This window comes from Heteronotia binoei, chromosome 21, assembly GCF_032191835.1.
Source record: "Heteronotia binoei isolate CCM8104 ecotype False Entrance Well chromosome 21, APGP_CSIRO_Hbin_v1, whole genome shotgun sequence".
In the NCBI taxonomy this organism is placed as follows: Eukaryota; Metazoa; Chordata; class Lepidosauria; order Squamata; family Gekkonidae; genus Heteronotia; species Heteronotia binoei.
In genome coordinates, this window is record NC_083243.1 from 25,814,300 (window position 1) to 25,840,830 (window position 26,531).

At 45.9% G+C, this 26,531-nt stretch overlaps 1 protein-coding gene across 2 annotated transcripts; it reads left to right on the forward strand.

Moving 5' to 3' along the window:
• Window positions 1-93: 93 nt before the first annotated feature.
• On the forward strand, window positions 94-25,261 carry XRCC3 (X-ray repair cross complementing 3). 2 transcript variants are annotated; one of them, XM_060263134.1, is made up of 8 exons: window positions 94-223; window positions 4,469-4,553; window positions 6,171-6,308; window positions 9,214-9,426; window positions 11,538-11,692; window positions 18,981-19,193; window positions 22,097-22,146; window positions 24,786-25,261. In XM_060263134.1, exons 2-8 carry the CDS (start codon window positions 4,499-4,501, stop codon window positions 25,018-25,020), a joined length of 1,059 nt encoding a protein of 352 aa, XP_060119117.1. In that variant the 5' UTR covers window positions 94-223; window positions 4,469-4,498; the 3' UTR covers window positions 25,021-25,261. The 2 variants fall into 2 exon arrangements, with proteins under 2 accessions (XP_060119117.1, XP_060119118.1); XM_060263135.1 differs by having other exon boundaries at window positions 176-240.
• The last annotated feature ends 1,270 nt before the right edge of the window (window positions 25,262-26,531 follow it).

The window sequence follows — 26,531 nt, forward strand, 5'->3', positions numbered from 1 at the left end:
TGAGAACAGCTTTCTCGCAGCTGATTGGATGGGTGTTGCTCTCCGCGCTCCGTGATTGGATAATATCTTGCGCGGGCCAGCTCATTCGTAGCCAAATGGTTTGGTTTTTTTTTTTTTTTATGGATTCTCTGTTAGGAGGTTGATTCGGGGACCTGAGATTTTGCTTCCTGCCGACGTCGTATCTACTTGTGGAGCAAACGATTTAGTGGTGTATGGCAAAGTGGTAAGGAAAACATTAAGGTAACTGAAAAATGCAAATAATGCACGGGGTAGACCCAGAGGAGCTAGCCGTATTAGTTTGTTGCTGCAAAATAGTAGAGTCCAGTAGCATCTTTAAGAATTAACAAATTCTTATTATAGCATAAGCTTTCGAGAAACACAGCTCTCTTCGTCAAATTCAGGCGGTTAGCCCTGTTGGTGTGAAACAACAGAACAATGTTTGAGTTCAGTGGCCCCTTTAGGACCAAAGAGTTTAATTCTGGATATAAGCTTTGGTGTGCAATGCACACTTCTTCAGATACAGCGAAAATGACTTTCTCAGGTCTTGCATATAGATAGATAGAAAGAGGGGGGGTTAGTTACCTGAAAGCAGGGCCAACCCTGCCACTAGGAAAACTAGGAGACTGCCTAGGGTGTCGGCATTCTGGGTGTACTGAATTGGGCACCCCTCCCCATGTGACTTAGTGATGTTATTGGTGTGTGTGTGTATGTTAAAAGCAGGTCTCACAGAAGCACAGATCCTGAACCTTTCTGAGAGTTCCCCCTCTTCCTCCCCACCTACCTTATCCATTGAATAGTAGGTGCAACTGCATAACAATCCCTGGATTAGGAGACCAAGCGGCCAGCCATCCCCCAGGAGCTTTGCCACACCCCCAGCAGCCCTCATTAACCCCTGGAGAATCCTGCACCACCCTTTCTCTACTACTTATGTGATTTTGGGTGGCGGATGGCTTGCTGGCCTTTTGACTGTGGGGGGGCGGCGGTCCAGAAAGGCCCCACGTGAGCGAGGCCTGCTTGGGCTGGCTGGATCTCTAGCCAGCCCGGGCAGGCCTTGCTTGCCTGGGGCTCTCCTTTCTTGCATAGGGTTGTTTCCAACTCTGGGGTGACGTCACATCATGACGTCTTCACGGCAGACTTTTTACCAGGTGGTTTGCCATTGCCTTCCCCAGTCATCTACACTTTCCCCCCAGCAATCTGGACCACCCTGTAAAAAGTCTGCCATGAAAACGTCATGATGCGACGTCACCCCAGAGTCGGAAACAACTGGTGCTTGCACAGGGAATTACCTTTAGCGCCTTCAAGACTAACAAATTTAATTGTAGCATAAGATTTTGAGAAACACAGCTCTCTTTGTCAGATGCATGGCAGGTATGTAGAAACTGGACAGAGTTGTAAGAGGAGGGGGGAGTGGCTGCAGGAAGTGAGTGCCATATAAATGCAAAGCAGTTGTAAAGTCATGAAAAAGGTAGAATGGGTGTGACCACTTCCTTCTACTGATGAATCTGAATGAAATACCTGAAAGGGAAAGGCAGGGACTTCTGGTAATGAGATGACCATCTAAAGTCCCTATGCAGTCCAATTCTGACTGAGTCAGATTTGCATATGAATTCCCAATTCTGCAACTTCCCATTGGATTTTGCTTTTGAAATGTTTCTGTTGAACTATGGTGACCTTTAATTCCTTGATGGAATGGCCTGGTAGATTGATTTGTTCTACTGGTTTCTGGTTACTGCCATTTTTGATGTCAGGTTTGTGTCCATTTATTCTTTAGAGCAGGGGTCCCCAACCCCTGGGCCAGGGACTGGTACCGGGCCACGACCTGTTTGCAACGGGCCGTGGAGCCTTGCCGCCACCCCCGCTGCGCCTCCTCCACCCCCCCCCCCCATTTTTACCATTTCAAGGCCAGGGAAGGGAAGGAGGCAAGGGCAGTGTCACTCGCTGCTGCGACAGTTTTTCTGCTGATCAGCTAATCAGCCGGGGGGGGGGGGGGTCAGATTGGGAGGTCCTGCATGGTCCCTTCCCCAGCCTTAAAATGGTGAAAACGGGGGGAGGAAGAGACGACAAAGGAGGGAGGAAGAAGTGGGAGAAGAAAACGGGGGGAGGAGGCGGCGGAGAGATTGTGCAGGGGGGCAGCGAAGAAGGGAGGAGGAAATCGGGGGGGGGGGGTGGCAGCGGCGAGGTTGCACGGGAGGCAGTGAAGGAAGGAGGAGGCGCTGCGGGGGGTGGGGGGAGGCCAAATTGGGTGCCTCCATCCTGCCGGCCCTGGGGCTGTGATCGGTGGGGACCACTGCTTTGGAGCCCATGGTGCAGGGTGGTAAAGCTGCAGTACTGCAGTCAAACTCTCTGCTGACAACCTGAGTTCGATCCCGGTGGAAGCTGGGTTCAGGTAGCCGGCTCAAGGTTGACTCAGCCCTCCATTCTTCTGAGGTCAGTAAAATGAATACCCAGCTTGCTGTGGGGGGAAGTGTAGATGGCTGGGGAAGGCAATGGCAAACCACCCTGTAAAAACTCTGCTGTGAAAAACGTCGTGATACGACGTCACCCCAGAGTCGGAAACGACTGGTGCTTGCACAGGGGACTACCTTTTTTACTACTCTTTTGTGCAGAGGTGGGCTGGTTTGTCCTATGTACAGAGCAGAGGGGCACTGTTGGCACATGAGAGCATATATCACATTGGGGGATGAGCAGTGTAAGAGCCAGAGATCATGCACTGTGGCATCTGCCAACAACCTTTCATGGTGCCCACCAACAATAGTCCCTTTAAGCTGTGGAGTCTTGTGAGCAAAAATTCTACTTTGTGAGAATACTGGCCATTAAAGTTGTGAGCTACTGCATAAAATTACTAGTTTTCTCTTGGGCCATTTTACCTGAGCTAAGACAAAAATGTTTCCCTTTTTTAAGCTTCTGGCTCACACATTTTTGTTTTAGCTCAAGAAGGATGGCCCCAAAGCAACTGGGTAGATTGATGAGTTAGGGGCGCTCTTGTCAGCTGACAATGGATATAAAGAAAAAAGTATAAACAGCGGTGATTAAAGGCCATAAAATGCAAAAGGTGCATTTATTTTATCTATACCCTGTGTTTCTCCTGATTTCTCCTTAAAAGAGTGACTTTTAGGAAATTGTTCTTTCCGCTTCCATTTTCCCACAACTGTGTGAGGTAGGCCGGGCTGACAGTTTCTGACAGGCCTAAGTCACCCAGCAAACTTTCACAATAGGAGTGGTGATTTGAACCCAGGTCACCTGCATCCTAGTCTGCCGTTCAGTCCACTACACTGGCTCTGCTCGCTGCACGTGGAAAAGAATATTTTGAAAAATCGAAACGATCAGTGGGTTCAATCACCTTTACTAAAAGAACAGGCCTTTAAATCAGCAGAAATGCGTGTGTTGGTGGGGGGGGGCGGTCATAGAGATTTCTATGAACATATGAAGCTGCCTTATACTGAATCAGATCCTCGGTCTATCAAAAATACTGACTACTCAGACTGGCAGCAGCTCTCCAGGGTCTCAAGCTGAGGTCTTTCACGCCTATTTGCCTGGACCCTTTTTAGTTGGAGATGCCAGGGTTTGAACCTGGGACCTTCTGCTTACCAAGCAGATGCTCTACCACTGAGCCACCGTCCCTCCCCAAAATTATTCTTGCGCAGAAAATGGATAGGGGAGTGGATAGAGGTAACTTTGTTTTCCTTTTCTATAAGGTTAGGCTATTTCCACATGGATGCTTTTCTTCATTTTGGCTTCCTTACAGCAGCACTGTTTTCATCCACAGATGTTGTCTCCTGATTGTCCGCTTCTGGTGTGTTCAGTGCTGGTGTTTTCCTCTGCGTTGCTGTCTGGTAGGATCTTTTGAGAAAGAGTGAGCCTTTGTACATTGTGTGAATGGAAAGGTGTGCATTTTTGCAAGTCTGGTCAACATTGGCACCATATTCCTTGCCTCAGCCCTTGTGGCTGCTATTTCTCACACACATACATATATACTCCGGAGGACTTTTCCTGGATAAAAAACCAGGCATTGCTCGATTTACAGTGTTACACTGCTAGTGTTACAACCTATTTAAGCAATCAATTAGTGCACAATTTAACATTTTTATAAAAAGTATGTCTCTAGGCCTTTTCAATGCTGAATTATAAGGGGAAAGGTGCAAATTTCCCCCTTACAACTCTGCAGTTAAAAGCAGTGGAAACCTTTTAAAAAATGATGGCTAGGAACCAGTATTGTGCATTCAGATCAGGCAGTTGCTCATATTGATGTTTTCCCTTTCATCTGGGCAGATTAGGTCATAAAAACAGGTCAGGACAAGTGGAAAGGGGTATTTAGGTTAGACTAGGCTAGTGCTAGTGGCAACGCAGAAGGAGATTATGGGTGAGATATTGTTGCTGTTGAATACCATCCAAAAGGAACTTTCCTATTACGCTAAAGGCTCGGTCTTCCTTTCTGATCTACGTTTTATTTCTGTCTGCCCTACTGCAGGACATTGTGTGGCTCAGCAATTTTCAAGAAATGGACTGGGATCAGCTCGACATGGACCCCAGAGTGATTGCAGCTATTAAAAAGGGTAATTTGTTGCATCTTAATAAAATTGTAAAAAGATAACATCTCTTGAGTCCTCTTCCCATATTTGCACACCTGGTGATTGTGGGTTTAAACTTGAGTTTTGCGGCTTTCTCTTTTTGCTTGGGGAAGTTATCATCTGAATTCACGGCTGAGTAGGCTGCAATTACTGCCTGATAAATGTTCATTTCCCATTCCAGTCTGAACCTATTATGTTTACTGAAAAATAAAGCACACACATTTCAGCAGAACGTCCTTTTCAGTACATCTGCAGAGAGGCTGGCTGTTGACTTCTGTGCAAAATTGTGTGCGTGTATGCAAGGTGCTGTCAGGAAGTCCCATGGCGCAGGGGGGGCAGCTGCAGTACTGCAGTCCAAGTTCTGCCCACGACCTGAGTTTGATCCCGGTGGAAACTGGGTTCAGGTAGCTGGCTCAAGGCTGACTCAGTCTCCCATCCTTACGAGGTCGGTAAAATGAGTACCCAGGTTGCTGGGGGTAAAGTGTAGATGACTGGGGAAGGAATGGCAAAGCACCCCGTAACAAAAAGTCTGCCAAGAAAACATCGTGATGTGACGTCACCCCATGGATCGGTAACAACTCAGTACTTGCACAGGAAACTACCTTACTTTAAGGTGCAGCTGATTTATGACAACCCTTAGAGTTTTCAAGGCAAGAGAAGTTCAGAGGTGGTTGGCCATTGTCTGCCTCTGTGTAGCAGCCCTGGACTTCCTTGGTGGTCTCCCATCCAAACAGTGGACCAGGGCTGATCCTGCTTATCTTCCAAGATCTGATGAGATTGGGCTATCCAAGTCAGGACCAGTGAGGCTTATGCTGCAATCTTAAGAACATTTTCCTGGGAGTAACTCTGTGATCCTAAGTAGAGTTAAAAGGTAAAGGTAGTCCCCTGTGCAAGCACCAGTCGTTTCCGACTCTGGAGCGACGTCACATCACGATGTTTTCATGGCAGACTTTTATGGGGTGGTTTGCCATTGCCTTCCCCAGTCATCTACACTTTCCCCCCAGCAAGCTGGGTACTCATTTTACCGACCTCAGAAGGATGGAAGGCTGAGTCAACCTTGAGCTGACTTCCTGAACCCAGCTTTCACTCTTCAAAATCCATTGAAGTCAATAGACAAAGAAGAACATAAATGCTTAACATTGCGCTGTAAGTCTTACAACCAGTGTTCCCTCTAAGTTGAGTTAGTGTGAGCCAGCTCACTTTTTTTAGCTTCTGGCTCACACATTTTTGTCGTAGCTCAAAAAGGATGGCCCCAGAGCAAATTAATTTATGCAGCAGCCAAATTTGCTGGCTCACAACTGGCTCACAAAGTAGAAATTCTGCTCACCCCACACCTTAGAGGGAGCATTGCTTACGACCCTTTGTGCACTTCCTCAAGTGTAAGCTCAGTGAAATTCCCACAGCACCTCTTCAGCAAAGCATGCAAAAAATTAAACTGCAGCTTGAGCTGTAATGCTTTGAACGAGATCTGCATCAATTGAGAAATAAACGCAGTGACTTTCTCCGGCAACAACGGTTAAAAGGGCTGAACATCTTATAGATTATCTTATAGATTGTGAAAGAAATTAAACCGGTTCTCTCTAATCGCTTTTCTCATTCTAGCTAACCTAAGATCCATCAAAGAGGTTTTGAATCTTTCAGGAGCAGATTTGCAAAGGTTGACCAAACTGTCCAGTGCAGATGTGCAGTACCTCTTAAAAGCTGTTTCTGGTGCACTGAGAAAGAACTCAGTCCTTACAGGTAAGAGTTTCCTTGTTTGGGAGAAAACATGTACCTTTGTCTGTTAACTGTGATGGAAAAGGATGTCTGTAGAATTTTGATGTAAGTAGGCTTGAAATGGAGTAAGTCTGTCTAGGTTTTCAGCGCAAGTTTTATGGCATGGAAATACTTAGACCAGGGGTGTCAAAACTCATTTGTTATGCGGGCCGGATCTGACATAAATGAGACTTTGTTGGGCTGGGTCATGTCAGGCCAAGTCATGTGTGTTCCTATTTAAGATTAGGTAGCAGAGATATAAACTTCATAAAGGATAAAGACAAGTAAAGATCTTTCTTTAAAAGTAAGTTAAAACATGTTTAAAACATTAGCAGTCGTTGGTCTTAAAGGTGCTTTCTTTGTATCTCTCCCACGGGATCCAGGGAACTGGGCAAAGGAAACTCTGGCTCTTTCCTTCCTTTCCTAGGGGATTAGGAGGAGGAACCTCAGCCAGTGGAGAAAATAGAGGTTTTGCTCTGTAGTTCCTGTGCAGTTGAGCAAGCCTAGCAAAGCAGGCTGTGATGGAGAAGGAAGCAAGAGAGGGAGAAGGAAGCAGGCAACAGCTAGTTGCTTGGGGGCTTGAGAGGAGCCCTCCAGGGGCCTGATTCGGCCCCCGGGCTGCATGTTTGACACCCCTGACTTAGACTGGAGATGCTTTTCCTAGAATGGTCTGTGGGTTACTTGCAATCTAGCCCTATGCAATCTAGCCCTGGTCTGTGGGTTACTTGCAATCTAGCCCACCAAAACTCACCAACTTCAACTCTGTTTAGGATTGCACTGTCAGTTAGTTATCCTAAAAAAAGGCAGATCGCTTGTTTTCAGGTTCCGACTTGCTGATACAAGTTTAAAAGGATTAATTTTAGTTTGCAGCAGGTTGAAAGCTAAGACAAAAAATTATTAAGCAAGGACTCTTAACTGCTTTAACGTTGGGCACTGTCTTCTCCCTTGGTAATCCGCTCTCTGCATCTTTTATAGTGTGATCTTTTAGACAGTTTTCTGTTTTTGTTTTCTAATTCTGTAATTCTGGTCTTGATTTTATTTATTTATTTTATTTATTTAATTCGATTTATATCCCACCCTACCCCACCGAAGCGGGCTTTTGTCAGATAGCTCATGCTGTCTGAATTTCTTTTTAAGTATTTTGTAATCTGCCTTGATCCATGGTGAGAAAGGTGGATTAGAAATGACATAAATCAGAGGTTCTCACCCTTTTTGACCCTGTGGGCACCTTTGAAATTCTGACATAGTGTGGTGGCTGCAGCCACAAAATGGATGCCATGAAACAGTTGGCCCAGAGATTCAGAGCCGACCACAAAATGGCTGCCATAGCAAAGATCCCTGTGCTGTGGTGGCAGCAACTGCCAGAGCATCGTTTTTTAAAAATCTGCACAGCTATTTGAATCTCTGGGGGGCCAATCAGAACCTTTGCTGGGCAAAAGGCCTGCTTGGCCCCAACTGCTTTCTAAAAATACTGGGCAGGCACTACATTGGAACCTCTAACATAAAGAGAGAGAAAACTATTTTATACATTCATCTATGATGGCCCAGAACTTGTTGAAAAGAATGAAGTAGCCTGTATATACTGAGAAAATTAAGCGTAGCTGGAACAATTCTGAACTTCCTGTAGACAAATGGTTGTGATTCCAGAATAGGCACCAACAGCAATAGCAGCATTTTCGTAAAGTGAAAGAAATTGGTTTGATAACTGAAAGCCATTCATCCTGGAGTTTATACTTGCCTGCCCCAGCTACAATGAGTGCTTCGATTCCCCCCACCTCTTGGACTCAGAGAGAAGCTGTTCAGACAACCTAAGATAATATTGGTTGGGTTGGGGATTCTGCCGTGGGTATCTCCGGATAAGGATCTTCAAGTAAAAGTCCCAAGATCTTGATTCCAAGGTTATAGACAAGTTGGATTCTGTGAACCAGGAACCCAAGAGTGTTCATGAGAACATAAGAGCCCTGCTGGATCAGACCAGGGGTCTGTCTAGTCCAGCATCCCATCTCACGCAGTGGCCAACCACTTCCTTAGAAGGCCAACAACACGGCAGTTCCTTGGAAGGCCAAGGCCTTCTCCTGATGTTGCCTCCTGGCACTGAGATTCAGAGGCTGACTACCTCTAAATGCAGAGGAGTTTTGTGGAAGTGGATCTTCTCCCAGCAGAGCCCTGAGACCCCCTCACCCCCTTTTCAGCTGGTAAAGGTGCAGACAAAAAAGGACAGTGGGCCGTTCTGCCTGATTCTACTGGCATTTCCTCCTCCTCAGGCTTCCCAGCTTCCAGCTGTTGGGGGGGACATGGAGGACTGCTGACAGAAAAGTGCCCTATGCTTGTTGACTGGGGAACCCAGACTGTTTGTAAGGAGTGGCCTGAACTTTGCCTGCATTAGGAAAGAATAGCCATTGTTGCCCTCTTAGCAGTTGCCCTGGACCTCCCACCCTTGATCAAATTTGTCCCAGAGTCCTTGGTTTGGGTCTGATGCAAAGAAGATGATTATATTGGATTTATATCCTGCCCTGTACTCTGAATCTCAGAGCGGCCACAATCTCCTCTACCTTCCCTCCCCACAACAGACACCCTGTGAGGTAGGTGGGGCTGAGAGAACTTTTTACAGCAGCTGCCCTTTCAAGGACAACTCCTGCAAGAGCTACGGCTGACCCAAGGCCATTCCAGCAGCTGCAAGTGGAGGAGTGGGGAATCAAACCCGGTTCTCTCAGGTAAGAGTCTGAGCACTTAACCACTGCACCAAACTGGCTCACCAAGGTGAGGAGAGAGTCCAAATTAGAGAAACATCACATATGTCACCTCCCAAACAGGTGCGGTGGTTCTATTCAGCGCTTTCTCTCAGGTAATCACTCCATGCTGCCTTTACCCCTTTCCCATCTGTCTGTAGCGCTGCAGCTCTTCCGAGATGAAAACCTCAGCACCTCCCAACGCCAGAAGCTAAGCCTGGGCTGCCCCGTTCTAGATGGTTTGCTGAGAGGCGGCATTCCTCTGACGGGGATCACCGAAATTGCTGGCGAGAGCTCGGCTGGGAAGACACAGATCGGTTTGCAGCTCTGCCTTTCTGTGCAATATCCACGTGAACACGGTGGACTGGGATCAGGTAAGAAATGTTCTGCCTGCCTGCGACTTTGTCACGTTTGTGCCTGGGATCTCGTCTCTTAAGAGCCACTGGGGTGTAGCAGTCGAAGTGTCAGACTAGGACCTGGGAGATCCAGGTGTGAATCCCTGGTCTGCCATGGGTGACCTTCGGCCAGTCACACTCTCTCAGCCTCACCTTGTCTCACTGTGTTGTTTTTGAGAGGATAAAATGGTTGTAAGTCACTCTGCGTTCCCACTGGGAAAAAGAGCAACAACAAGGTGTCTGCAGGCACCGTGACACCTGTCAACAACCTTCCATGGTGCCCATCAACAATAGTCCCTTTAAGCTGTGGAGTCTCGTGAGCAAAAATTCTACTTTGTGGGCTACTGGCCTTACACTTGTGAGCTACTGCATAAAATTAGTTTTCTCCCGGGCCATTTTACCTGAGCGAAGACAAAAACGTGTGAGCTGAAGGCTGAAGAAGACTGCAGATTTATACCCAGCCCTTCCCTCTGAATCAGAGATCCAGAGTGGCTTACAATCTCCTATATCGTCTCCCCCCACAACAGGCACCCTGTGAGGTGGGTGGGGCTGGAGAGGGCTCTCACAGCAGCTGCCCTTTCAAGGACAACCTCTGCCAGAGTTATGGCTGACCCAAGCCCATTCCAGCAGCTGTAAGTGGAGGAGTGAGGAATCAAACCCGGTTCTCCCAGATAAGAGTCCACGAACTTAACCACTACACCAAACTGGCTCTCCTCTAATTCAGCTTACAGGGAACACTGCTCACCAAGTGTTTCTTGAAACAGGTGGGGCCAAATGGTGCTCCTGCCGAATTGGCCGTTAGAGATCTAACTGGCTGTACAGATTGTAAAAACCACAGGGTTTCTGTTCTCTCACTCTTCCCCAGTGGGTTTTTTAAAAACTTAGTCCTCTTTTCTCCCATGCTTGGGCTTTCTCTTTGTGCATGAGCGTGGGTTGGCGCCACCCCCTGTGATGATCATTGTGGTGGCGCTCACCACACTGTGTCAATGGTGCCAACAGACTTGGAAAGGTTAGGGACTCTTGGTATAACAAAGGAGAGATGGAAAGTTTCGTTGGGGCTCTGCGTACTTTTGCACTAGAAGAACAAGTTACCATTCTGCACCCTGAAAACATGGATAATGCGCTGATAAAACTAAATTTCTACATGCAGTATGAAGGGTGCGAATTTGCATTTCCACCACCCTAGAATAGATTCCACATCTCATATCATAGTCGGTAGTAAAGAATAGGACAGGGGTGGCCAACAGTAGCTCTCAGATGTTTTTTTTGCCTACAACTCCCATCAGCCCCAGCCAGCATGGCTGATGGCTGGGGCTGATGGGAGTTGTAGGCAAAAAAAAAATCTGGAGAGCTACCATTGGTCACCCCTGGAATAGGACTATAATGGGTTTAAGTTAAGGGCGGGAAGGTACTGGCTGGACATTAGGAAAAACATTTTTACAGTAAGAGCTGTTCAATAGTGGAATCAGCTCCCAGGAAGGTGGCACTGACTGCATATTAGGAAAAACCTTTTTATGGTAAGAGTTGTTCAATAGTGGAATCAGCTACTGAGGGAGGTGGTGACCTCCCCCTCACGGGCAGTCTCTAAGGAGTTGCTGGATGAAAACTTATCAGGGATGCTCTAGGCTGATCCTGCATTGAGCAGGGGGTTGGACAAGATGGCCCGTATCGTCCCTTCCATCTCTGTGGTTCTATGATTCGACAGGTCACGCTTTCCCTCCATTTTCCATTATTGTGGCACACACACAATTCTAATCTTAGCGCCCCAACAATAGCTAAGGTCAGACAAGCTTAACAGTATAAACCAAAGCAGAATTACACCCTTTTAAACCCACTGGCTTAAGCAGACTTAGAAGTGTATAGCTTTGTTTAGGGTTGTACCGTTAGAGTCTTCCTTCCAATCTGACGAAACCTCTCAGTGGCTGCTGCAGCCTAAGCACTCAGGGCAGACTATGGGATGGCAAGGGTCGGGGGGAGAATCTGTTGTGAAACCTTTCTGCAGTAGTGCCACGAAAACCACACAATAGCAGCCTTTCTGAGACTGACTGCAGCAAAAAGAGAAGTGTCCCCAAAGTTTCATTCCATCACAGGAGCTGTTTACATTTGCACGGAAGACATTTTCCCCCATAAGCGCCTCCAGCAGCTGATCGAACGCCAGTCCCAGCTGAGAGTCGATGTTCCACACGATGTCGTGCAGAAGATAAAATTTGGAAATAGCATTTTTGTCGAACACGTGGCCGACATCGTAAGTACCCAGCCAACTCTTGGGCGTCCTGTGTGGAATCCGGCACTGTGTTGGGTGTGGGGAGGGAGTACTTCAACATGCAAAGAACGACTTTTTCACTTCCTTCCCCTGCAGCCAGAAATGCCCCCAATCCCCATGCTAGTCGTGGAGGAGCAGAATTGCGGGGGACCATTTCAAGCTGCAGCAAGAAAGAGGAGGTGAGAAAATGGTGTGCTGTGGGTGGAAGTCCTTCTGCCTGCATTGTTGGACCCAAGCCATCAAGCCCTGTGGCGCAGAGTGGTAAAGCTGCAGTACTGCAGTCCAAGCTCTCTGCTCACGACCTGAGTTCGACCCCGGCAGAAGCTGGGTTCAGGTAGCCGGCTCAAGGCTGACTCAGCCTTCCATCCTTCCGAGGTCAGTAAAATGAGTACCCAGCTTGCTGGGGGGGAAGCGTAGATGACTGGGGAAGGCAATGGCAAACCACCCCGTAAAAAGTCTGCCGTGAAGACGTCGTGATGCGATGTCATCCCAGAGTCGGAAACAACTGGTGCTTGCACAGGGGACTACCTTTACCTTTTAAAATAAATGTTGTAGGGGCAAGATTGGAGTCCAGTAGCACTTTAAAGACCCATAAGATTTCCAGGGTTTAAGCTTTCAAGAGTCATCTGACAAATGGGATCTTTGACTCTCAAATGCTTATACCAGGGGAGGCCAGGCTGTGGCTTGGGAGCCACATTTGGCTCTTTCACACATATTGTGTGGCCCCACCCCCTGCCCCATTGACTGGCTTGGCCACCCCATCTCTTTAAATCACTTCGCTAAGCCAAGCCAGCTGGCAGCTTGGAGAATTCATTTAAACTTCCTTCCTTCCTTCCTTCCTTCCTTCCTTCCTTCCTTCCTTCCTTCCTTCCTTCCTTCCTTCCTTCCTTCCTTCCTTCCTTCCTTCCTTCCTTCCTTCCTTCCTTCCTTCCTTCCTTCCCTCCCTCCCTCCCTCATCTGATGTTCACGTCTTGGAGCTCTCAAACATCTGACGTTTATTCTGTGTGGCTCTTACATTAAGCAAGTTTGGCCACCCCGGCTGCTACAGTGGAGGTCTTCTCAGCTTCTAAAGTGCTGCAGGATTTGAATCTTGCTTTTCTACTGCAGACCAGCACAGGTGCCTGCCTGGAATGGTGGAGGGGGACTCTTGCCATAGTAGAAAATGCTACTGATAAAATAATCAGTATTCATGTTGAAAGCTCATGTTTCAAGACTGACTCATTTCCATGGCTGTCATGTTGCTGTAAATAACAGCCAAAAAGGTCAGAAAATTGTTACAGAATATAAAGTGAGCCTTTTCCTAAATTTCAGCAGAGGAATTCTAGCGTATGAAGGGAAATAGCAGTCAAGGAGTGTCAAGAATATATGGAGACGCTCTGCAGAATGTTCAGAATAAGAGAAAAAGACAATGACATTGGATTTATATTCTGCCCTCCACCCTGAATCTGAGTGGCTCACAATTGCCTTTATCTTCCTCCCCCACAACAGACATCCTGTGAGGTGGGTGGGGCTGGAGAGGGCTCTCACATCAGCTGCCCTTTCAAGGACAACCTCTGCCAGAGCTATGGCTGATCCAATGCCATTCCAGCAGGTGCAAGTGGAGGAGTGGGGAATCAAACCCGGTTCTCCCAGATAAGAATCCACTACACCAAACTGGCTCCTTAGAGGGCTCACATGCATGCCAAATGCTAATTCATTACAACTGAGGCAAAGGATGTGACTCAGTGGTAGAGCATCTGCTTTGCCTGCAGAAGGTCCCAGGTTCAATCCCCAGCATCTCCAGTTTAAAGGACCAGGTAGTAGGCGATGGGAAAGACCATCCCAAGACCCTGGAGAGCTGCTGCCAGTTAGAGTAGACTATACTGGCCTCTTGATAGGGCCTCTTGCTTCATAATAAGGTAGCTTCATATGTTGAACTGGAATGGACCAAAATGATTTGATATGATGAGCTGTCATTCCAGAGCCCTTAGGCTTTAGTCTGGATGACCTGTGTGCTTCAGTGCCATGAAAACTCCCCCTTCACCAGTTTGGTGTAGTGGTTAAGAGCAGCGGACTCTAATCTGGAGAACTGGGTTTGATTCCCCACTCCTCCACTTGCAGCCAGCTCAGTGATCTTGGGTTAGCCCCAGTTCTCTCAGAGCTGATCCAGCAGCACTCTTCTTATATTTTTATCAAGGGAAGTCCTCGGCCTTAATGGCCTACTGTTGGCCCTCCAGAGGAACTGCTTGGCTACTGGATGGGACAGGATGCTGGACCAGATGGACTGCTGGTTTGATCCACCAGGGCTTTTCTTCATCGCCCTTAATGACTAAATAAATGTATGGAAGAGACAAGACTAGGAACTTGAATTTGGGCTCACTGGGCTCAAATTCCCACTCCTCTGTGAAGCTTGGGGAGGCGCTCTTTCTGTGTCTAGCTGAGCCTGCAGGCTTGCTTTGAGGCTCACATGGTGGGATAAAAAAAGATTGATAAAAAATGTGTGGGATGTGCTGCCAAAACCTTCAAAGGCAGGGAGTGGTCAAATGTCAAGGTTTCCAGAACTCTGCATAGCTCCTTCTGCTTCCCTATGACTTAAGCAAATGGCGCAAAACACTTCTGAGTGTGTTTTCTCAACCGCAATGGTTCAGAGTGTGAATGAGCTTATTATGAAATGGGGAGGCGCATGGTTCAGTGGTACTTGGCATGCCGAAGGTCCCAAGTTCATTTTCTGCCATCTCCAGTTAAAAGATCTGGCAGTGAAAGTCCTCTGACCAAGACCCTGGAGAGCTGCAGTTTATCTGAGTAGATAACACTGACAGACCAAAAAGGAGGTAGAGAGCCAGTTTGGTGTAGTAGTTAAGTGCATAGACTCTTATCTTGGAGAATCGGGTTTGATTTTCCACTCCTCCACTTGCAGCTGCTGGAATGGCCTTGGGTCAGCCATAGCTTTTGCAGGAGTCCTCCTTGAAAGGGCCTCTGCTGTAAGAGCCCTCTCAGCCCCACCCATCTCACAGGGTGTCTGTTGTGGGGGAAGAAGATAAAGGAGATTGTAAACCGCTTGGAGACTCTAATTCAGAGAGAAGGGCTGGGTATAAATCTACAGTCTTCTTAGTATAAGGCAGCTTCATGTGCATGAACAGAATCCAGTGCTAGAAAAACTGGGTTTCCACACCCAGCATTGCCCTTCTGCAAAACTGCAGCATCCCTTCCCTTCCCCCCTCCCTGCTGCAGTAATAAACACAACTTTTGTACTGAATTGTTCTGCTTTGTGAAAGATAGATTGACCTTGCGTAATCAATTGCTTTGCAAAAGCCATCCTGTTTTCCCTTTGGCATTTCTGGTATTGTTATCCATCATCACAACAAAAGAAATCAATTTGATTTTCCAACAATGCTTAAGCTTCGTGCCTAGGCTTCTTTGCTTGCGTTTTCTGCTGCTTTCTTTTCTAAGTGAATTATGCCCTGCTGTTTACACTTCTGATATAAAATCTACTAAATAGGGCAGGATTTTTATTTTTTTAACAGTCGTTTGTCTGCAAGATGAGTTTACAATTATTAAAAAGATGGGTGTGAGAGAGAAAAAAAAAACACATTCGTGGTCAAAGGTTGCGGGCCTAGCTTGCCTGGGAAATTATAGATGTTTGTATGCAAATGCTAGAAGTGTTCGAAGTAAAATTGGTGAATTGGAATGTTTAGTGTTGGGAGAAAACATAGATATTGTGGGAATTTCAGAAACTTGGTGGAATGAGGAGAATCAGTGGGACACGGTGATTCCTGGATATAAGTTATATCGGAAGGATAGGGAGGGAAGGGTTGGAGGTGGGGTGGCTCTGTATGTCAGAGAGAATATACAGTCCAGTAAGACTGAGGTCAGAGAATTAGATTCCCTTCTAGAAATGCTTTGGGTTGAAATAGAGGGCCCAAAAGGAAATTCAACTATGGGAGTTTGTTATCGCCCACCAAATCAAGATATTAGGGTTTGTAGAATCTTTCGGGCTGAAGTGCCGTGTTCTACTGGAGAAAGTTTTCCTTCCAGACATTTCATTCTCGGCTGCGGAGAACATCCTCAGTGGCGTTGCAGCCAGAGCAGGCGCTCTGACCTTCTTGGCTGCTGTCATTGAGACTCAATGACTCAATGCACAGCAGCCAAGAAGGTCAGAGCGCCTGCTCCGGCTGCAACGCCACTGAGGATGTTCTCCCCAGCTGAGAACAAAACGTCTGGAAGGAGAAATTTCTCCAGTAGAACATGGCACTTCAGCCCAAAAGATTCTACAAACCCTAATGATGTTACCAGTCGTGAAAACCTGAAATCTTTGATAAAATCAAAAGATAGATTATAATATGATGGAAGGATTAAAGATAGCGGCTAAACATGAAAACTGTGTCATAATAGGTGATTTTAACTACCCACAGATTGATTGGGTCAATATGTATTCTGGTCGAGAGAAAGAGATTGAGTTTCTTGATGCTCTCAATGACTGTGCTATGGAGCAGATGGTCTCAGAACCTACCAGGGGTGGGGCGATCCTGGATCTGGTCCTAAGTAATGCCCAAGACTTGGTGAGAGATGTAAAAGTGATCACACCACTTGGGAGCAGTGACCATAACGTTATTGATTTCACCATTTGTATAAATAGAGAGTGCCCCAAAAGACCGGCACAACCACGTTGAGAACCAGAGAGGATTGTGAGGAACTCCAAAGGGATCTGTTGAGGCTGGGTGAGTGGGCGTCAACGTGGCAGATGCGGTTCAATGTGGCCAAGTGCAAAGTAATGCACATTGGGGCCAAGAATCCCAGCTACAAATACAAGTTGATGGGGTGTGAACTGGCAGAGACTGACCAAGAGGGAGATCTTGGGGTCGTGGTAGATAACTCACTGAAAGTGTCAAGACAGTGTGCGTTTGCAATAAAAAAGGCCAATGCCATGCTGGGAATTATTAGGAAGGGAATTGATAACAAATCAGCCGGTATCATAATGCCCCTGTATAAATCGATGGTGCGGTCTCATTTGGAGTACTATGTGCAGTTCTGGTCGCCGCACCTCAAAAAGGATATTATAGCATTGGAGAAAGTCCAGAAAATGGCAACTAGAATGATTAAAGGGCTGGAACACCTTCCCTATGAAGAAAGGTTGACATGCTAGATAGATAGATAGATAGATAGATAGATAGATAGATAGATAGATAGATAGATAGATAGATAGATAGATAGATAGATAGATAGATAGATAATTTTTTTTGGCCCCTGTGTGAACACAGAGTGTTGGACTGGATGGGCCATTGACCTGATCCAACATGGCTTCTCTTATGTTCTTATGCTTTGGAGTAGATTGTCCTGTAAATGTAATCAGAGTTTCCTCTAAGTCTAAGCAAGGTTAGCATGAGCTAGCTCATAGAATTTTAGTCTCCAGCTCACACATTTTTATCTTAGCTCAGGAAAATTGACCCCAGAGCTGGGTAATAAAGGAAAATGAAGAAAGGAGAATTAAGGGAAATAAAGAAATGGGGGGAAAAGAAAAGAAAGTGAAATAAAGAAATATGGGGAAGAAAGGAAAATAAAGAAATAGGGACAATTGTAATAAAGGGAAAAGACATTGTAATAAAGGGAAAATCAGAAAGATGTGGAAGAAATGGAAATAAATGTGAGAAAGAAAGGGTAATAAAGGGGGAAAAGGGGGGAAGAAAGGAAAATAAAGGGTAATTAAGTGAAACAAAGAAATGGGGAGAAGAAATAGAAGGAAAGGGAAATAAAGAAATGAGGGGGAAACTTACCTGAACAATGACGGTGACTTTTCCAGGCCCCGCAGCAATCCTGGCCAGCCAGCCAGGCTCCAGGGAGGTTGCCAAGCAGTGTGGCTGGGCCCCATGGTATCTGCTGGCCAGCTAGACCCTGGGGAGGCTGCTGCACTGTGTGGCTGCGCCTCATGATCCTCACCAGCCAGCTGGGCCCCAGGGAGGCCACCATGTGACTCAGCTCGGCCCAGCAATCTCCCAAGGGCCAGACCAAGTATTCGGGATGGACATTCCCCACCCCTGTCTTTACCCAAAGTCCTATAAGGTGTTTGTGCAGAACAACAAAAGACAAGAATAAAATCACACATTAAACACCCTGTTCCATCCAAAGGAGATAATGTAATTGTCAGCCAGATCTGTGATGAACATGTGACGTATCTGATAAAACCTAACCCCTATCATACAGCAAGGCATGAACTTTGACTTTGTCAAAACAATAGTATTTTAAGATCAGATTATTCTGGGATCTTTTTTCAAGTATATTATCTGTACCGGTGGGTGAGGAAGCTTTTGGACAAATACTATGTCATGGGCTCCTGATCTAATGTTTAGGCTTTGAAGCTAGTACCACTGAGACTGAACTTTCAGTTTAATCCTTGTTGTGTGACTTGCTGAGTTTTTAAGCTGCAGCTTGAGGCATGCTGGGCTGGCCATCAGTTTCTGACCTCGGACTAGCCCAGGGGTGGGGAACAGTGGCTCTCCAGATGTTTTTTGCCTTCAACTCCATCAGTCCCAGCCATTGGCCATGCTGGCTGGGGCTGATGGGAGTTGTAGGCAGAAAACATCTGAAGAGCCACTGTTCCCCACCCCTGGGCTAGCCTCAGAGGCATTAGCCAAGTGGTGGCTTTAAAGCAGTGGTCCCCAACCTTTTTGGCACTAGGGACTGGCACCAGGGACAATTTTTCCATGAATGGGGGGCGTGGATGGTTTCAGGATGATACAATTGTGCACTTTATTTCTAAAGTGTTTGGTGTGGTGGTTAAGTGTGCGGACTCTTATCTGGGAGAACCAGGTTTGATTCCCCACTCCTCCACTTGCAGCTGCTGCAATGGCGGTTCAGCCATAGCTCTCGCAGAGCTGTCCTGGAAAGGGCAGCTTCCGGGCAGAGCTCTCAGCCTCACCCACCTCACAGGGTGTCTGTTGTGGGGGAGGAAGATAAAGAAGATTGTGAGTCACTCTGAGATTCGGAGTGGAGGGTGGGATATAAATCCATTGTGGTGGTGTTGTTGTTATTTATTTATTTACATTGTCATATATAATGGAATAATTACGCAACTCACGGCCTGGTTGCTAAAAGGCCAACGACTGGTACCGATCCACAGACTGGGTGTTGTGGACCCCTGCTTTAAAGAGTACCAAAGGCCACATTCTTGGCTTGCATGTGGACACACACACGGCTTATTCCCTGCGGTTCTCTCCAGTGAGGCTATAGAACATTCTCTTACACGGCATAGCTCTTGGACTTAAGTCTGGTGTTTGAAGCTTCCTGGCCTTTGCAGGAGACTTTCCATGACTGCATCGCCAAGAGGATTAATGTGCTGCTTGCGCGAGGCATGGTGCGCCTGGTCATCATCGATTCCATTGCAGCCTTATTCCGGTGCGAGTTCACAGCTAAGGACTCCGTACGCAAAGCCAAGTACTTGCAGATCTTCGGAGCAAAACTTCACCGCTTAAGCAGCATGTTCCAGGCACCAGTAGTGTGCATTAATCAGGTAAGATGGCCTTCACTATTGACCTTTGATATTGATTCCCACAGGGTCAGCTGTGCTGTAGGTTTAGGCTCCGTTCAGATATAGGCAGGACTTTTTTGGTAGAAAAAGCCCAGGAGGAGCTCATTTGCATATTAAGCCACACCCCCTGACATCACCACTGTTTCACACAGGGCTTTTTGGTAGAACAATCTGTCACACAGTGGCCAAAAAACCCAAGGTGCCATCAGGAGGTCCATCAGTGGGGCCAGGACACCAGAAGCCCTCACCCTGTTGCCCCTCCCAGTCACCAAGAATACAGAGCATCACTTGCCCCAGACAGAGAGTTCCAACAATACTCTGTGGCTAATAGCCACTGATGGACCTCTGCTCCATATGCTTATCCAATCCCCTCTTGAAGCTGGTTATGCTTGTAGCTGCCACCACCTCCTGTGGCAGTGAATTCCATTTGTTAGTCACCCTTTGGGTGAAGAAGTACTTCCTTTTATCCATTCTAACCCGACTGCTCAGCAATTTCATTGTGTCCACGAGTTCTCGTATGGTGAGAAAGGGAGAAAAATACTTCTTTCTCTACCTTCTCTATTGCATATTAGGTTACACCCCTGACTTTTTCTACAGGGCTTTTTCTGTCATAGGACTGCATTAATAAATGCTTGCAATATTATCATGATATTGACATAAACTGCACTTGTCCAGAATACTCCAGAGTCAACCTCCTCCCAGGCACGTAAGTTTCTAATGGGCTTTCTGTAGAAAAAGCAGGAACTCATTTGCATATTAAGCCACAACCTTTCACACCAAGCCCACTGGAACTGCGTCTCTGCTCAAAAAAAGCCCCAGATATAGGACAAAACCAAGGTTTAATTGAACTAGCTATGGTTCCTGTGACTGTTTCAGTACCGGCCACTCCACTGGGTATTGCTCGAGTCCATCAAGACAGGATCCAAAATCATGATTTGAAGTTGGGGGTTTTAACCAGGGTCTTAATTATGGGGGGGCTGAATGACATACAGTCATGGATGATCTGGCTTAATTCTGACATCGCTTTCATTGACACCCCAGCCACAGCGATGCTTGGCTAGAGCAAGGGCAAAAAAACCCCCCTTAGGATTCGTTAAAGCAAACCAAGGTTTGAATGATCACCTACAAACCAAATCCTTGTTTCACGACCTACCCATGGTTAAAATGTATTTATAATATCAACATGCCTCCTTTCTCCTGCTTGACCAACTGTGGTTCTGTGTTATGGTAGAACTGATCCATAGCGTAAAAGAATGCTGGTGAGGAATGGTCAACTATTTTTTTTTTACTCTTGAAAGCCATGGGGCTTAAACAGTGCATCTTTCAAAGACACTTGGAAAAGGGTTCCAGGTGGGAAGTCATGAGCATCAGCAGAAGTGTAAGATACAAGCCTGCTGGCTCCTTAAAAGACCAACAAGATTTTCGAGGTGAGGTGGGTAGCCATGTTGGTCTGAAGCAACAGTGCAAAATTGAGTCCTATGGTGCCTTGAAGACCAACGGTTTTTATTCAAGGTCAAAGCTTTCGCATGCACGTGTATCTGAACAAGTGTGCTGTGCATGCATACAAAAGTTTCTACCTTGAACAAAACTTGGTCTTCAAGGTGCCACTGGACTCCTCCACGTTCACCTGTTGGGACCTTGAGTCAGTCAGTTCTTGGAAGAGCTGCTCTCTCAAGAGCAGTTCTCTCAGAGCTCTCCCAGCTCCACTTCCCTCACAGGGTGCCTGTTGTGGGGAGAGGGAGGGAAGGAGATTGTCAGTAGCTCTGAGACTCCAAGTGAAGGGCAGGGTATAAATCCAATCTCCTCCTCTTCTTCTTAGGATTTTCAGGGTATAAGTTTTGGGTGGGGAGTATCTGACGAAGAGAGCTTTGATTCCTGAAAGCTTATACTCTGGAAATCTTATTGGTCTATAAGGTATGACTGGACCTGCTGAATCTTGCACTTGAAAGATGGCCAGTGAAGGGAAAGGATCCCCTAGCAGTTCAAGTGTCAGCAATGTTTTCTTGTCCAGAGCAGAGGAATAGTGTACAACTGTTCTGGTTTTATTGTATTGTTTTAAATTTGAACTCTAGGTTTTATTGTCTAATTCATGCTGTGATCCGCCTTGAGCCCATTATAGGAAAGGTATTTGCATCTCTAGGAGTTGTTAGGATCCATTCCCAATAGATATCCACATGCCTTTGCCCCATTGTTTGAATGCAGGGGCCATGCACAAGTGTCTTGCCTATAGGCATTCTCTCACTGTTCTTTTAGAGGCTGCCTACCACTTAAACTGGGGAAGGGGGTTCTTCTGAACAATTCTATCAAGCCTACAGCTCTGGGTCAACAGCAAGGAAGACTGAAACGAATCCTTTGCCTTCCCTCAGAACCTGACTTGTGCATGGCTTTGGAGTCCAGTCACCCACCCCACCACGGCCCCAGACCCCATCAAATTTGCCAGGTCATACGGGAGGGAGGGGATTAGGCTTCTCTGTGAACTTCTGCTGCTTACCCCGGCAACCTGCCGCACTTTATTCCACCTCTTTTCTTCTCTCCCTGACCTAAGATCACTGTATCCACTTCCTGTGAGCTCCAGCTGTATTAAAGGACTAATGTTTTTGTGTGTGGAGTAGGGAACTTTGTACAACCTGTTATCCTTTTGTACCAAGGAGTATATCAGAGTCCCCAACCTTTTTTGAGTCTCCAGACACCTTTGGAATTTTGACACTGTGTGGTGGACACAAAATGGCTGCCGTAAAATGGCTGTTGTAGAAAGTAGAACCAGCTGGCCATATCCACTTTCTAAATACAGCACCAGGTTGGGGACCCCTGTAGTCTGTCTCTTCTCTAGCACCACCATGAAAAACATGTCCCTTCTAAACCTTCCATCTTTTTTAATAACCCAGGTAACTGATACGATGGATGAGAGCCGCAGTGGCGATCGCTGCAGTCCTTGGTGAGTACGACAGGAGAGTACGCAGAAGGATGCAAATCCTGCTCAAAGTCAAAAGAGAGGCTTCAGCTGTCACTCTCATTGAAATAGCTCTTGTACCAAGGGAAAAGCCAGTTGCCACTGACAAGAGACGTGTCTTTTGAGACGTGTGCTGCAAACACCAAAACACATTGGATTAGGAACCTGATCAGAGGCTACGAGATTTCATAATCTGTAGGGGGATAAATCTGGCTCTCCAGCACACAGCCTTGAGGTTATGATGAAAACGAAGGTTAGCAGCCGTTACAGAGATGTTGCGTAAAAAATAAATGGCTATACAGTGTTAAATGGTATGTAAATTCTGGAAAAGCACTGTAGTAATGGAATGTACACAAAAAAATCCACTAATAATTACAAAAAATCTTGCTATTATTAATTAATCTTAGAATTACGGCTTGACGAAGGGTCAAAATAGAGATTTACCTGGGACATCCGTTGCTGTGGTTATTGCTGCGTGTTTAAATCTAAATTCTGTGGTTCAACATTGCATATGCATGTACTGCATCCTTTAAGAATAATTAATAACGGCAAGTTTTTTTTTAATTATTAGTGGATTTTTTTGTGTACATTCCATTACCAGTGCTTTTTCAGAAATTACAGAGATATTAGCTGATTAAGGGAGATGATAGAATTGAATTTTCCATACCACCAAAAGATCTAGGGAGTGTTACCTTGACTGTTAAGCAGTTTTTAATATTTGTTTTTTTCTTCCATTCCTTATTGCTCACTAGTACAAAAATTTCTAACCCAAAAGCATGCCCTTATGGTATTAGTTCAGAGTAAGTTCAGATCAAGATTGGTCTTCGCTGATCAAGCAGCTGAAGCTTCGAATAATTGGCTTGTTCAAACTTTGTCCCAATGAAAACCCTACTGAAACACTGTAGTGGTTCGTGCTAAAGACTAGTGAGACCTGGGCTCAAATCCCTGCTCAGCCATGAAGCTCACTGGGTGACTTTGGGCCAGTGATTCCTGCTCAGTCTCACCTACCTTTTCAGGGTTATTTGTGGAGAGGGACTAAAATGGAGATGGTGGGTCATGCTGCCCTGAACTCCCTAGAGCAGTGTTTCCCATTTGAAGGGTCGTGTGACCCGGTACTGAGCCACGGAAGCCTCACTACCGGGTCACAAGAAAAGCCAAAGCTAGCTCAGCCCTATCTGTGATGTGCAGAGAGGAGCTGGGCTGCCTCTCTTCCTTCTCCCTCACTCTCAGTGTTTGAGAGAAAAGCTGGCATCCATTGGCACTTTAGACCCATGAACTGTTCTTCAAGGTATGAGCTTTCATGTGCCTTGCAGTATGTTCTTTTGGGGAGATTTCTCTGGGAGGCCTGGGTGGCAAAGAAGGCTGTGTTTTTTTCAGCTGGGAGGGGTGGGGAGTGAGCATTCCAGTAGCTATTTTTTTTACCAAACAACCCTGGGCAGAATTTTTGCTGGCTGGGGTCATCTGATGGTGAAGGCTTTTTTCTTCTTCGTCCTCCCTTCTCTCTTTTTTTCTTTCTCTGCAAGTGATGCTCTGTCTGTATTCTTGGTGCTGGGAGGGAGGAAGCAACAGTGGGAGGGCTTCTAGTGCCCTGGCCCCACTGGTGGACATTCTGGTGCTTTCTGGGCATTGTATGAGGGAATTTTGGACTGGATAGTCCACTGGCCTGATCCAACATGGCTCCTCTTATGTTTATGTTTTTTCTTTCCATGTCTTTCTTTTCTTTTCCTTTCCTTCCATTTCATTCTTTCCCTTTTTCTCTTTCTTTCCTTCCATTTTTACTGGATGAAACTTTTCTGTTCATCATCATAAGAAGAAGATGAAGAAGATATTGGATTTATATCCCGCCCTCCACTCCGAAGAGTCTCAGAGCGACTCACAATCTCCTTTACCTTCCTCCCCCACAACAAACACCCTGTGAGGTGGGTGGGGCTGGAGAGGGCTCTCACAGCAGCTGCCCTTTCAAGGACAACCTCTGCCAGAGCTATGGCTGACCCAAGGCCATTCCAGCAGGTGCAAGTGGAGGAGTGGGGAATCAAACCCAGTTCTCCCAGATAAGAGTCCGCACACTTAACCACTACACCAAACTGGCTCTCATACTGTTGCAGGAGCTCTGCCAATGAAAAGTTGGCACCCCCAGTTGTAGCCAGGTGGCCTTCTATGAGATTTCTGTGAAAGTAAGAGGTGTGGGGCAGAAAGAGATTATTGGAGATTACTGCGATATATCTCAGCAGCACTGGAAAAGATGGTAATATGAACCTGGCACCATTTTATTGGTCTTGCTTTTAACAGCTGGCTGACACCAAAATTAAACTCCTCCTGTAGATATTAAAAAGGATGAAAGTAGTTCACTGGCCAAGTATCTGAACAACAGGTTGCTTTTAAAGGCATGGGAAACACAGCCAGTAAAAAGCTGCAAGCCCCTCATAAATATCCTTTTTGAGATAACTGCAGAAAAGCTTGTATGAACTTCATATAACTTGAAAGTCTCCTGGCTTTAGTGGGCCACAAAGGAGAAGTATAAAAATAACTGGACCACAGGAAAGAAAAGTTTGGGAAACCCTGCCCTAGAGGAAGGATTGGGGTAAAAATTAAATAACTTTGCATTTCTATATACCATTTTTCAGCTGTACGGGCAAGAGTGTTGTTCCAGCACTCGGAATCACTTGGTCCAACCAACTGCTGATGAGACTGATGGTAAGCCGCACGGGCCATCTAGTGCAACCTGCTGGAGATGCACCCCATAGAAGCACGTTACGGACAATGAGAGTGGTTTTTGCGCCTCACCTGCCTCAGTCTTCTTGTTGTTACACAGTGAACTTGGAAGGAGTGAAAGGAATGAGGATGGAGACTCCAACATGATGTGAAGCAAAGCTGGGAAGGTACAGGTCTTCTCCCTCCTTTTGTTTTTATAAAGGGAGAGGTTTGAAATTCCCAAGATGAATAAAGAAGCCACGTTTACATACCAGTAAGGTTTGTTTCAATATTTTATTTTTTTATACTTTGAAAATGCCAAAGAAGCTTTTACATGTCAACATTTTTAGAATGAATCATAGTTCTGTAACAGGCTTTAAAAAAATAAACAGGAGTCATTTAATGGAAATGTGCTATGCACTTGTGGAATCACATTGGTGTTTTAAAGAAGCAGAACAGGCATTTTTTGTCCCTCTGCTCTAAAGTCTAGTGCTGCCTTTTGTGGATAAAAATGTATTTGGAGAGCTGAACTGGCAAGCTGAAAGTACAGTTGGTTTACTGGAAAAATCAACACATTGGGCTTTTTAAAAAAATAGTGATTTATGGTTATTTGGTGCTGAACTGAAAACTGTATTTCTTTTGGGAATGGCATCTAGGGAGTTCTTTTTAACATTCAAGTTTGGCTTAACACGGTTTTTTTAAACTTTTTTCCAAAATTTAAATGTTTTGGGTTTTGGCTTTAGACTCTTTCCAATGCAAAGCTAGAAGGTAATTCTAATACATCCCAATGGGCAAAGATTTTCCTCCTCTTTATCAACCCTACTCCCTCATCAAACCTTCCCTGACCCAAGTAGCCTCAGTGCTTTGAAGTGAATTTCAGCGATGCTTTTAAAAAGAAAATTCAGTTAAAAAAAGACTTTTCTCCTGTCCGTTGGATAGCTTAAGCATCCCCATAGGTAAAGGAGCTAACATTTCAGCTTCAGTTCAGTGGTTTCTTAACTTACATATAACTCTGCTCTGTAATACTTAAATCTCTAGGGGCAGAAGTCCACATTACCAAAAACACACAGTTGCCACCAAAATTAGCAGCCTTGTGTCAATTTTCCTGCCCTCGCCTGTAGAACTTATTTTCATTCCCAGCATGCTGTGCATTTCCTTAGCCCCGCAAGCTGCAGCCAATGCTGTGAAGTGGGTGTAGAGGGAAGAACTCACAGCTAAAATGGCAGCATGCCAAGGAAGCTGTGGACACCTTAGAGAAGGGAGAAGAGAACTCTACCTGAAGCTCCCGTTTTCAGCAGCAGCTTCATGTTTCTCATACAGATACAGCTCCAATCCTGAGTTTAGTGTTAACAAAGTCTCTCCTGTGCAAGGTTTAATTTGGAGTAAAAAGGGAGTAGAATGGAATAAAAATCTGGATTCTTACAGAGCAGTACATGGGGGCTTTAGGTAAAGGATGCACATGATAGTGTGGTCAGGTGTAACACAACTAAACTTGCTCACCAGCAAGTGTCTATTTCGTTACTTTTAACACAACATAGCAGCTTTCAAGAAAACAAATGGTCTAGCACTTTTGTGCATTTCAACTCAACATTTGTAAACATTTGCAGTCAAGCACTACACATTTCATTTTCAGCTTATATGTACAACACAACCGGACTTCATATCCAAAAAATCAGTGG

Excerpts from the sequence above, each read along its gene's own strand:
- XRCC3 (XM_060263134.1), top strand. The coding sequence starts at position 4,499 with ATGGACTGGGATCAGCTCGACATGGACCCCAGAGTGATTGCAGCTATT. Across the intron at positions 4,554-6,170 it reads GATTGCAGCTATTAAAAAGG|CTAACCTAAGATCCATCAAA; the intron begins GTAATTTGTTGC and ends TTCTCATTCTAG. Across the intron at positions 19,194-22,096 it reads CAGTAGTGTGCATTAATCAG|GTAACTGATACGATGGATGA; the intron begins GTAAGATGGCCT and ends TTAATAACCCAG.